Genomic DNA, 11,658 nt, shown 5'->3' with positions numbered 1-11,658 from the left:
AGGGATGGCAAAGTGCCTAAAATGATGGAAAGAAGCTAAGTTCACGTCCCAGTGCGTCCTACCTCGGTTTCTTTTACCCAAGAAAAATCACCAAACCGCCGTGTGTTTTCAGAAGTTATTTTATTTACCATAGGCGACCGGTTTCGGCATCTCATTAATGCCATCTTCAGGCCTCTATTCACTTCATTTATAGATGCAAAGATGACATTAACGAGGCGCGAAAGTGATATCTAAATAAAATTACATCTGAAAGCATACGACAGTTTGACGATTTTTCTTTGGTAAATATTTGACCGCTCGCTATCCCGTATTCACGATGGATCAGCAGAGGTTGGGTTTCTTATTGTGGACCGAGTAAATTCAAAGGATTATCTGAACGATATTTTGAAAAAGATATAAACGATGCTTTCCTTTGTTCATAAAAAGGGTAAACTTGTCCGCAAACCGAAGATTGGTTTGATCACCATAGTGCTTTATCCTGCTGGAGGTAATGTGTCCTTGCCGTTCTCCGACGTGTGAAATCACTTTTCCAGCAAGCAACTGTTCTACATGTACTCCGAATCATACCCAACCTTCTAGTTTGCACATACAGCAATCACTGGCAGAGATGACAGAATTGGTAACTGACAAAAAAAAATGTCCTAGGACTGACTGGGAATCGACACCGACCTATTTTTTTTTTGTTGCCAAAATTACCTCTTTCATTGATTACATGGAAGAGTCAAAACACTACTTTGTAGAAACGGAACACATCACAATATTCACTAGAAGAAAGACAAATCATACAAAAATTTAGGACTGTCTCTATTTTCATAATCAGTTCACCTTCGATCTATTCAAATCTTTTATTTTGTCCTTATTTATTTTTTACCAAAGGTAAAAATTTTGCTTTTGCGCTCCTGTACTACATCACAGTGAACTGATACGGTAACCCTACTATCGGGCGAAGTTTTTTTGTATTTATTAATCTACCTTTATTCATCGAAGGATCATCTCACAACAGTGTAGGATTTTTCAAGGCAATATATTGGAAATCAATAAGCCAAAATATACAGCAGATAGCATACGTAACACGCTTTGTGAAGATACGACAGGTAGCCTGTAGGAATATGACGGTCAAAAAGATTTATCCTTCTCGAATACCTTACAAAGAATAAGACAGTAAATGGGGAATATTTTTAAAGTCACCTGGACCAACCGGATGAAAAAATACGTGCTTCTTTGACAACAGAAAATTGATGGATTTGAAATACAAGAAACAGATATAACATATTATCAATACCGCAATTTCCAAATATGAAGAAAAACTGTGTGTGATAAGCGTTTTCAGTCGATTGAAGAAAGCGAGCGAAGTTGTGCAGTGAATTGCACAGATCCTCGCTTTCGAGAAGACAGCGGTTCATGATGCTATTCAGCCATCTTGAGTTAAGTTATTTGTATTATCCGTAAATCACTAAAGGCAAATGCTTGGATGGGTCCATTGAACATGACACGGCCAATTTTCGTCCCCTTCATTTCGTAATACGGGACTGTTCTTCGCCGCTACTGATCTCAACGTCATCGGTACTTTATCACCTCACTTTTTTCTTCCAATGGCGAATTTACGGCAATTATGGGTGACTGTCTTGCAGACCTTCCAGTCACGTACCTGTAGTGTAGAATTAAGTCACTGGATAAACTTTAGGCAATGTTGGAAAATAATTATAATTTTCTACAGCCAAAGCGAGAAAATTTCACTCTGTGTTCGAAATTTGTTTTTACCTAGTTGCTTGTATTTACGTTGCGAAAGCTTTTTATTTTGTGCCCTAGGGTTAGTTTTTCGTCTGCTCCGTGTCGTGTTTTCCTTTGTTAAAAGTGCTGCAAATAACTCGGTTTGAATTTAGTTTCGCCGTTTACGAGATGCTGGTCCTCACTACGAAGGCCATCCCAGAGTCTGTTATTGGCCGCCGAGAAGAGTCGGGACCCACTCCCGTTATTCCTGCGACCGCCCGTAACAGATGTGTTGTTTCTCAACAGTTTGCAGTCCCTAGGCCTCCTCTTGTCCCGTGTCCTTTTGTTGCTGCTGGATCCCAGGTGTTGTTATCTAAACAAGGTCCCCGGCGCAGAATACAAAGCTCTCAGTTGATGCCTGTCGAGGCGGGAGTCAGAAGACTCGAGCGCTATCTGCTCAGTCGCCGCTGGGTGGCTTCCGAAACCTGCCAGGTAGGGCTAAGCGTTCTTCTAAATGGTTGTCCCTGTTGCTAAATGCAGGGAATTCCGTTCTAGCACTTGAGACAAGCTTAAACCTGCTGCTCGGCTCTAAGGTTTGCTGCGGCGATCCTTCCAAATCTTCATGCGTAATTCCACTTATCCTGATATCGAAGGACTGCTCATCTGCAGATATAAGTTCCTCTCTTACTGGGTCCATCCAATTGCCAGCAATCATCGCCGAAATATTTCTTCTCAAGGCAGTGACGTTTGTTCCTTATTTAATCAAGAACAAGAAAACCTTATTTGAAACAATACAGCAACCAACAACTTTTTATACAGCTTAATCAATGCGAAGACGCCTTTCTCGTTTCCACCTATATTCACGTGGTGTAATAGATCTGTATCTTCGCTAGTATCACCTTTACGTTGACCGCATTTTGAACCCTGCAGCTGACTTTTTTCTATTACTTGTGGCTCCTTGTTTCACATTTATATGCATAACTTACTGTAATGGGCTCTATCGGTATATCAGTAACTCTAAAATACACACACACACACACACACTCACACACACACATTGTTGTGGTCTTCAGTCAAGAGACTGGTTTGATGCCAGTCTTAAGGCACATGAAATACACAAAAAAAAGACGCACCTCGAAGAAAATATTCTATTGGGACGGAAATCGGCAGGTGTGACCTACATGTACAGAAAAACAAGTCTTCTTGAGGGATATAGTGCCAAACTCTGTAGGGTTTGGCAAGCACCAAGACAAGCCGTAGAAACTCTTGCGTTTTGCGGCCGGGCGTTATCTTGCTGAAACGTAGCCCAGAATGGCTTGCGATGAAGGGAAAGAAAACGGGGCGTAAAATATCGTCCACGTACTGCTGTGCTGTAAGGCTGCCACGGATGGCAACTAAAGGGGTCCCTACTATGAAAAGAAACCGGAACGCCAGACGATTACTTCTGCTTGTCAGGCTGTATGGCAGGCGACTGTCAGGTTGGTTTCTCACCGCTGTGCGGGGCTACTCCAGACACGTCTTCGTTGGTCACCGGGGCTCAGTTCGAAGGCGGACTCACCACTGAAGACAATTCTACTCCAGTCAATGAGATTTCAGACCGAATGTGCCCGTCACCATTGCAAACTGGCTTGTTGGTGTACAGAGTTCAAGGGTAGTGGGCCCAAGGAGCGCCGTCAGCTCAGCCCTCTTTCTGTTAGCCGCCTTCTAATGGTCCTTATGGTCACTGAAGCACCAGTTGCACATCGGATCGATGATAATGATGAATCCGGGGCTCTGAGTGACTCTGTGACGACTGCACGCTCCTCACGATCTATCGTCTCTCTAGGTTGACCGCTGTGTCCGGCCATGGTTCACCCATTCCTGTCAACATTATCGAATAGCAGCATCGCTCCTATGTCGAGCGATTCGCCGATTACTCCAGTCGGCTTCTTGAACCCAACTACACGTCCTCTCTCAAATGCTGACATCTGCATATATTGTTCACGAGCCTGTCTACAAGGCGTAGCTACTGTCCAGCCGAGTACAAGGAATGACTGGTATCGACATGTCCCCTCTTTACTAGTGAAATTGAGCTGCAGCGTCACGGATTCATCCATCGACCGCCAAGATTGACAGTTTTGGGTTTTACGTCAATTTGCATCCAGTTTGCATAACTCCTTTGTGGTGAGCCGTTTTTGTGTGTGTGTGTCTCAGAGCGTATTTTCTGAGCCAGTTTTATTTGCCCGCCACATACATTATTGCAGCTTAGCTGAGTGGTAACGTACTTGCCTTCCACGTTGCAGGCCCGGGTTCGATTCCCTACCGTGTTGGAGATTTTCTCCGCTCGTGGACTGGGTGCTATGTTGTTCTCATCTCATTCTCATCACCTGCACACAAGTCGCCCGATGTGGTGTCGACTGAAATAAGACGTGCACTCGGCGACCGAACTTCTCCGGATGGCGCCTCCTGGCCAACAATGCTATAAGCTCATTTCATTTTTTTTTTCAAAGCAGAAAGCTCTCTCTAAATCTACTGCATGCTGGTAAAGTGGTTCTTCAGCTCATTGTTCTATTATATAATTTCATTCGTCGTTTGAGAATGGTTTGTTCTGCTGTATCCGCATGAAAGCTAGCTTGTTCTTTTGACCTGTTGATGATAATTTTAGAGTAAGTCTTGCACATTAATGAAAGGAGGCTGATAGGTCCGCAGTTTTGGGTCTTGTCTGACTCCTTCGTTGTGAAGTAGAGCACGTTGTTCTTATTTGCAATGTTATTGGCAGAGGGCATCGGTGAACACATTACTTTTAACTACAAAACTTATTTTAATAAAATGCTTACGTAAACTGCTTAATGCCTAAACTGATTTCGGCCGACTACGCATTATCAATAGTTCATAAATGCTTCTTGTCCGATTGCTGCGTCAGAGCATGCTAGGAATCAGCATATCAATGAAGTTCCGTCTGGAAGACTGAAGTAGATGTGATACGAGGGGGAAGCAAAGAACCCGTCAACGTGAACAATAGGGGAAGTGGTCCAGAAAACTGCCGTTCATTCTCACTGACGTCCATCTGTTGTAGAATGCTGGGAGATATTTTGGCCTCAAACATAATGAGGTACCACGAATGGAATTACCTCATCCATGCCAAACAACGTGGATTCCGAAAATAACGATTATCCGAAATTCAACTTGCGTTTTCCTCACTTGCCATCCTGAAAGTCAAGGATCAAAGTAATTGGATGGAAGCAGTACTACTGTTCCAGAAAGCATTTAACTCGGTATCACAGCAACATTAAGTAACATCATATGGGGTATCAAAGAAGATAGGTGACTCGACTCAGGATTTCTTGGTAGGTGATGATGATGATGATGATGATGATGATGTGTGGTTTGCGGGGAGCTCAACTGCGCGGTCATCAGCGCCTGTACAAAGTCCCATTTTTCCACAGTCGAATTTTTTTCACAGCCCAATCTAGCCACTGTTACGAATGATGATGAAATGATATGCACAATACAAACACCCAGTCCCCGCGCAGTGAAAATCACCAACCCGACCAGGAATCGAAGCCGGGACCTCGTGATCCATAGGTAGCAGTGCTAGCCACTAGACCACGTGCTGTGGACTTTCTTGGTAGGGAAGACGTAGAATGTTATCTTGCACGGAGAGTCATCGACAGAAATAGAACTAACTTCATGCATGCTCCAGGGAAATGTATTACAACCCGTGCTGTTTATGTTGTATATTAATGATTTGGAAGATAATATTAATAATAGCTTCAAACTGTTAGCAGATGATGCAATTACCTATAGCGAAATACCACAGTACTAAATGAATAAAAGTTGCACAAACATCAAGTGACATGTTTGTTTCACTCCCGCCGGAGGTTCAAGTCCTCCCTGGCGCATGGGTTATGTGCTGTTCTTAGCATAAGTTAGTTTAAGTAGTGTGTAAGTCTAGGGACCGATGACCTCAGCAGTTTGGTCCCTTAGAACTTCACACACACATTTTGACATGTTTATTTTCTTATTTCACGTACTCAGTTACAATGTAACATTACATTTTACTCAGAGATATCACATGTTGCAGAGACAGCCAACTTGCTTTAAATGTTCAGAAACGTGAAATACTGCGCTTCATAAAACGCAATAAATTGTATGCTTGACTACAACATCAGTGCGTCACCAGGAGACTCAGTCAGCTCGTACAGACACCCGGGTGTAACAGTTTGTGGGGACATTAAATGGGATAACCAAATAGGCTGAGTCGTAGGCAGAGCAGGTGGAAGAGGTCGCCTTATAGTCAAGATACTGCAAAAATGCAGCCAGTTTGCAAAGGAGGCTGCAAACAGACCAATTGTACGCCTCAAGTTTGTGGAACCCTTACCAAATAGGACTAACACGGTATCTTGTAACTAAATACAGAAGGATGACACGAATGGTCACACGTTGTTTGGCAGACGCTTGAGGATGCATCTACATCTATGTGGCTACTCCGCAATTTACGCTTAAGTGCTTGGCGGTGAGTTCATCGAATCGCTTTCAGACTACTCCTCTGTCATTCCACTCTCTAACAGCAAGTGGAAAAAACGAAACTTAAATCTTTCTGTGAGGGCTCTGATTTCTATTATTTTATTAGGATGTCATTTGTCTCTATGTAGGTGGGAGTCAACATTGTTGAATATTTCCGCTTTCGGTGGAGAAAGTCGGTGATCCAAATTTCGTAAAAAGATCTCGCCACAACCATAAACGCCTTTGTTTTAATGATTGCCACCCCGACTCGCGTTTCATATCTGTCGCACTCTCTCACCTTCTTCACGATAATACAGAACGGTTTGCTCCTTTTTGGTCTTTTTCGGTAATCTCTGTGAATGCTATCTGGTAAGGAACTCATACAGCACAGAAGTAGTGAAGAAGGGGACGGACATGTGTAGAGTAAGCAGTTTCTCTAGTAGATTTGTTGCATCTTTTAAGTGTTCCATCAATTAAAGGCAGCCTTTGGTTCGCCTTCCGCAGAATATTTTCCAAGCAACTATCCCAATTCAAGTAATTGTAATCCATAGATGTTTAGTAGGATTTACAGCCTTTAAATGTGCGTGATTTATCGTATGATCAAAATCTGCCGGCCGTTTATCCCGTGAAAGCCTAGTTATAAAGTTCCAAGAATCAGTATTAAGTGGAGAATCTAGAGGTGTTATTCTGTTCTGTACCTATAGTTCATATAAGGACCGGGAAGGTAAAATTAGACTAACCACAGTATTTGCAGCGACATTTAAATAGTCATCAGTCCCGCGTTCCGAACGCGAAGGGAAAGAAACAGTAACGTGTGGTACCATGCTAACAAGCGTCTGACATGCACTCCACAGTGGTTTGCGGAGTGTGTACCCAGATGTAGATATAGATGGGTTGTTGTTGTGGTCTTCAGTCCAGAGACTGGTTTAATGCAGCTCTCCATGCTACTCTGTCCTGTGGAAGCTTCTTCGTTTCCCAGTACCTACTGCAACCTACATCCTTCTGAATCTTCTTAGTGTATTCATCTCTTGGTCTCCCCCTATGATTTTTACCTTCCACGCTGCCCTCCAATACTAAATTGGTGATCCCTTGATGCCTCAGAACATGTCCTACCAACCGATCCCTTCTTCTAGTCAAGTTGGGCCAAAAACTCCTCTCCAATTCTATTCAATACCTCCTCATTAGTTATGTGGTCCACCCATCTATGTTCAGCATTCTTCTGTAGCACCACATTTCGAAAGCTTCTATTCGCTTCTTGTCTACACTGTTTATCGTCCATGTTTCACTTCTGTACAGATACCTTCATAAACGACTTCCTGTCGCTTAAATCTGTACTCGATGTTAACAAATTTCTCTTCTTCAGGAATGCTTTCCTTGCCATTGCCAGTCTACATTTTATATCCTCTCTACTTCGACAAACAACAGTTATTTTGCTCCCCAAAATAGCAAAACTCATCTATACTTTAAGTATCTCATTTCCTAATCTAATTCCCTCAGCATCACCTGAGTTAATTCGACTACATTTCATTATCCTCGTTTTGCTTTTGTTGATGTTCATCTTATATCCTCCTTTCAAGACGCTGTCCATTCTGTTCAACTGCTCTTCCAGGTCGTTTCCTGTCTCTGCTTGCTCAATATACAGATTGAATAACATCGGAGATAGGTTACAACCCTGTCTCACTCCCCTTCCCAAGCACCGCTTCCCTTTCATGCCCCTCGACTCTTATAACTGCCATCTGGTTTCTGTACAAATTGTAAATAGCCTTTCGCTCCCTGTACTTAACCCCTGCCATCTTCAGAATTTTAAAGAGAGTATTCCAGTGAACATTGTTAAAAGCTTTCTCTAAGACTACAAATGCTAGAAACGTAGGTTTGCCTTTCCTTAATCTAAGATAAGTCGTAGGGTCAGTATTGCCTCACGTGTTCCAACATTCCTATGGAATCCAAACTGATATTTCCCGAGGTAGCATTCTACCAGTTTTTCCATTCGTCTGTAAAGAATCCGTATTAGTATTTTTAGCTGTGACTTATTAAACTGATAGTTCGGTAATTTTCAGATCTGTCAACACCTGCTTTCTTTGGGATTGGAATTATTATATTCTCCTCGAGGTCTGAGGGTATTTCGCCCATCTTATACATCTTGTTCACCAGATGGTAGAGTCTTGTCAGGGCTGGCTCTCCCAAGGCCATCAGTAGTTCTAATGGAATGTTGTCTACTCCCGGGTATTCCACTGAAATTAAATTACTTAGGAGTAAAGATCTGTACACACATGTGTTGTAGCAAACGTCAGATTTAAAACGTGCACGTGGCAGACATGCGTAGTAGGGCCAGGCTGTAAACAGGCAGAGGATGTTAGGTATCGCTGCTCGAGTGCGCGGCCTGAAGAGTCCACTGGGGAGCTTGTCGGCCTGGTCATCAAAGGCGGGGGTGCGTGGCGTGCCGGTGAGACCGCCAGGGCCTTCACGTTTATGGCGGGCAATGGGACGGCGCCGCAACTGCCCCGGCTCCCTGCTCTTCCCGGAAGTCGCGGTTTACAGCTCTCCTGCAGGAAGGGCGCTCGGGACGGGCGCTGCGGGCAGTCCGGACAAAGGTAGACTCCACAGGGGTAAAGAGTGACGCAAGTCTTCACGCCTGTTGCGACAAATGACAAAAACCAGCAGAAAGTACTTGTTGTGGTGTTCAGATCGAAGACTAGATTTGATGCTGCTCTTCACGCTACTCTATCCCGAGCAAGTATCTTCATCTCTGCATAACTACTGCACCTCACGTACATTTCAACTTGCTCACCGTATTTAAGCCAAGCCATGACCCCCCTCCACACTTTATACACCCCCACCCCCCTGCACACACACACACACACACACACACACACACACACACACACACACACTTCCTTCCTTCCATTACCTCAGCATTTGTTGTGAACCGACCCGTTGTCTTAATCAATTTGTGCCATAAATTTCGTTCTTCTCCAGTTTGATTCAGTACCTTCTCATCTGTTATTCGATCCACCTTCGTAATCTCCTGCATTCTTCTACAGCACCACATTTCAAAAGCTTCTATTTACCCATTGTCTGAACTGCTTTTCGTCCACGATTCACTTCCACACAAGCCGGTCTCTAGGGCCGAGCGGTTCTAGGCGCTTCAATCCGGAACCGCGCTGCTGCTACGGTCGCAGGTTCGAATCCTGCCTCGGGCATGGATGTGTATGATGTCCTTAGGTGAATTAGGTTTAAGTATTTCTACGTTCTAGGGGACTGATGACATCAGAGCCATTTGAACCATTTTTGATAACCAAACTTGGTTTTTTCAATTTTATCCACATTTTACAGGTTAAAACTTGACTGCATTAAAAACATTGGAAGTATGAATTAAACAACGCCCTCAGTCACAACTTTTTCGTGTTTTATTAACTACACGATGCATTTCGGACTCTGTGGGTCCATCGTCAGGTGCAATTTGTTTTAAAACATGTTTTATTTCTTGTCCTGAATGAGGTGAAATGCATATTCCTGTCACGAAAATGTTTAATGTTAGGTTATGAATTTCGTAAGTCGAACGCGGAAAATATGAGGAAAATAGTGGAAAATGAAAAGTGTAAACTTACCACATCTTCCAAGGAAAGCATTTTTAACGTTTTAGTACCAGCAAACATTCTTTCCTCCGTCGTTTTAGTATATATCACTTCATTCAAGATGTACATTTGCACATTATGGGGAAATAGGAGAGAGAGTGCCACGGATGTGATAAGCGAATAGGGGTAGCAATCATTAAAACAAAGGTGTTTTTCGTTGCAACAGGATCTTCTCGTGAAATTTCAACCATCAATTTTCTGCTCAGAGTGCGAAGATATTTTGTTGGCGGCCACCTACATACAGAGGAATGATCGTTATAAAACGTAAGAGAAATCAGAGTTGGCATGGAAAGATTAAAAGTGTTCGTTTTTTCCTCGCGCTATTCGAGAGTGAAATGGTAGAGAAACAGCTTGAAGGTCATTCGATGAACTTTCTGCCAGGCACTTAATGGTGAAATGCAGACTAATCACGTATATGTATACATAATATAATCATGCAGTTAACATCTGCATCAATACCAACTTCGCCGATTTTGAAAAGACCAGCCACATATTGTTTTGATTCTCTGTCGCTGTGAAGTTGTATGCACATATTTGTTGTTAAACTAAATTTTTTATCACGCTGCCATAAGGTTGACTTCTTTAAACATGCATTTACTTTAACTGCCGGTGTGTCATTATTTATTATGGGTAGAGTCTGTCTAAAACCGTCGGCCAATAATTGCACAACCAAAAAATATTTGTAGCGAAAAGAATCACAAAGAAAACACGTCAAAAAATGCTTCAAATGACTCGAAGCACTATGGGACTTAACATCTGAGGTCATCAGTCCCTTAGACTTAGAACTACTTAAACCTAACTAACTTAAGGACTTCACACACATGCATGTCCGAGGCAGGATTCGAACCTGCGACCGTAGCAGCAGCGAGGTTCCGGACTGAAGCGCCTAGAACCGCTCTGCTACAGCGGCCGGCTTATAAACACTTCACAGATGTTTTTGTACATGGTGTTGTCAAAGATGAATTTATTCGTAGTGCTAAACGTATATCTATTAAACAATTGACATATTCAAGAAATAACTTTAGAATAGGTCTTTAAAATTACTAAAATAACTATGGCTTGCGAAATCTGTTTGTTCGCTTAACATAGATTCTGGTTCTTTTGATTTTGTGGAGGTATCCATAACCTAATATTAAACCTTTTCGTGAGAGGAGAAGAAATAAAACATGTGTTAAGACAAATTACATCTGACGATGGACCCACAGGATCCGAAATGCATAGTGTAGTTAATAAAACACGAAAAGTTGTGACTGAAGGCGTTGTTTAATTCATACCTGCAACAATCATAATACTTTGCCTCTCGATTTTACATCATGTGTGCAACTGTTTGCTCAAGAATCTATACCCGAAGTGCACGTCTAACTGTAGGTTTGCCTGTAACTGGCTGGTTACCTCAGTTCACAGGTCGAAGAAAGCCAGGAGGAAAAAAACTCGAAATGGACGACGCTAAGTGAAGCACGATAGTTCTCACACAAACCTTCGAGTTGAGGACGGCTTTACTTTTTTCATTTTTGGTGTCTTACTAATAATGGTGTCTCTATATCGTTTGAGATCATTCTATTAATCGTTGTTAATTGTCGGCGAAGAGATGTTCAAACGTCTTTTGTGCTTCAGTTTCTTTGTTCTGATGGATCTTGGACAATTTTTCATTTCTACATCTACATCTACATCTATACTCCGCGAGCCACCTTACGGTGTGTGGCGGAGGGTACTTATTGTACCACTATCTGATCCCCCCTTCCCTGTTCCATTCACGAATTGCGCGTGGGAAGAACGACTGCTTGTAAGTCTCCATATTTGCTCTAATTTCTCGGATCTTTTCGTTGTG

At 42.7% G+C, this 11,658-nt stretch overlaps 1 protein-coding gene across 1 annotated transcript in view; it reads left to right on the top strand.

Annotated features, from left to right (window-relative positions):
• The first annotated feature begins 1,899 nt into the window (after positions 1–1,899).
• Positions 1,900–11,658, top strand: part of LOC126456453 (protein Wnt-8b-like) — a 141,455-nt gene continuing 131,696 nt past the window's right edge. The window contains exon 1 of the mRNA XM_050092202.1: positions 1,900–2,202. Within this exon, the coding sequence (XP_049948159.1) occupies positions 1,900–2,202 (303 nt within the window). The remainder of the gene's footprint in view (positions 2,203–11,658) is intronic.

This window comes from Schistocerca serialis, chromosome 2, assembly GCF_023864345.2.
Source record: "Schistocerca serialis cubense isolate TAMUIC-IGC-003099 chromosome 2, iqSchSeri2.2, whole genome shotgun sequence".
NCBI classification, from domain to species: domain Eukaryota; kingdom Metazoa; phylum Arthropoda; class Insecta; order Orthoptera; family Acrididae; genus Schistocerca; species Schistocerca serialis.
The sequence above is the reverse complement of the archived record's forward strand: the minus strand, read 5'-3'. Positions and strand labels throughout refer to the sequence as shown.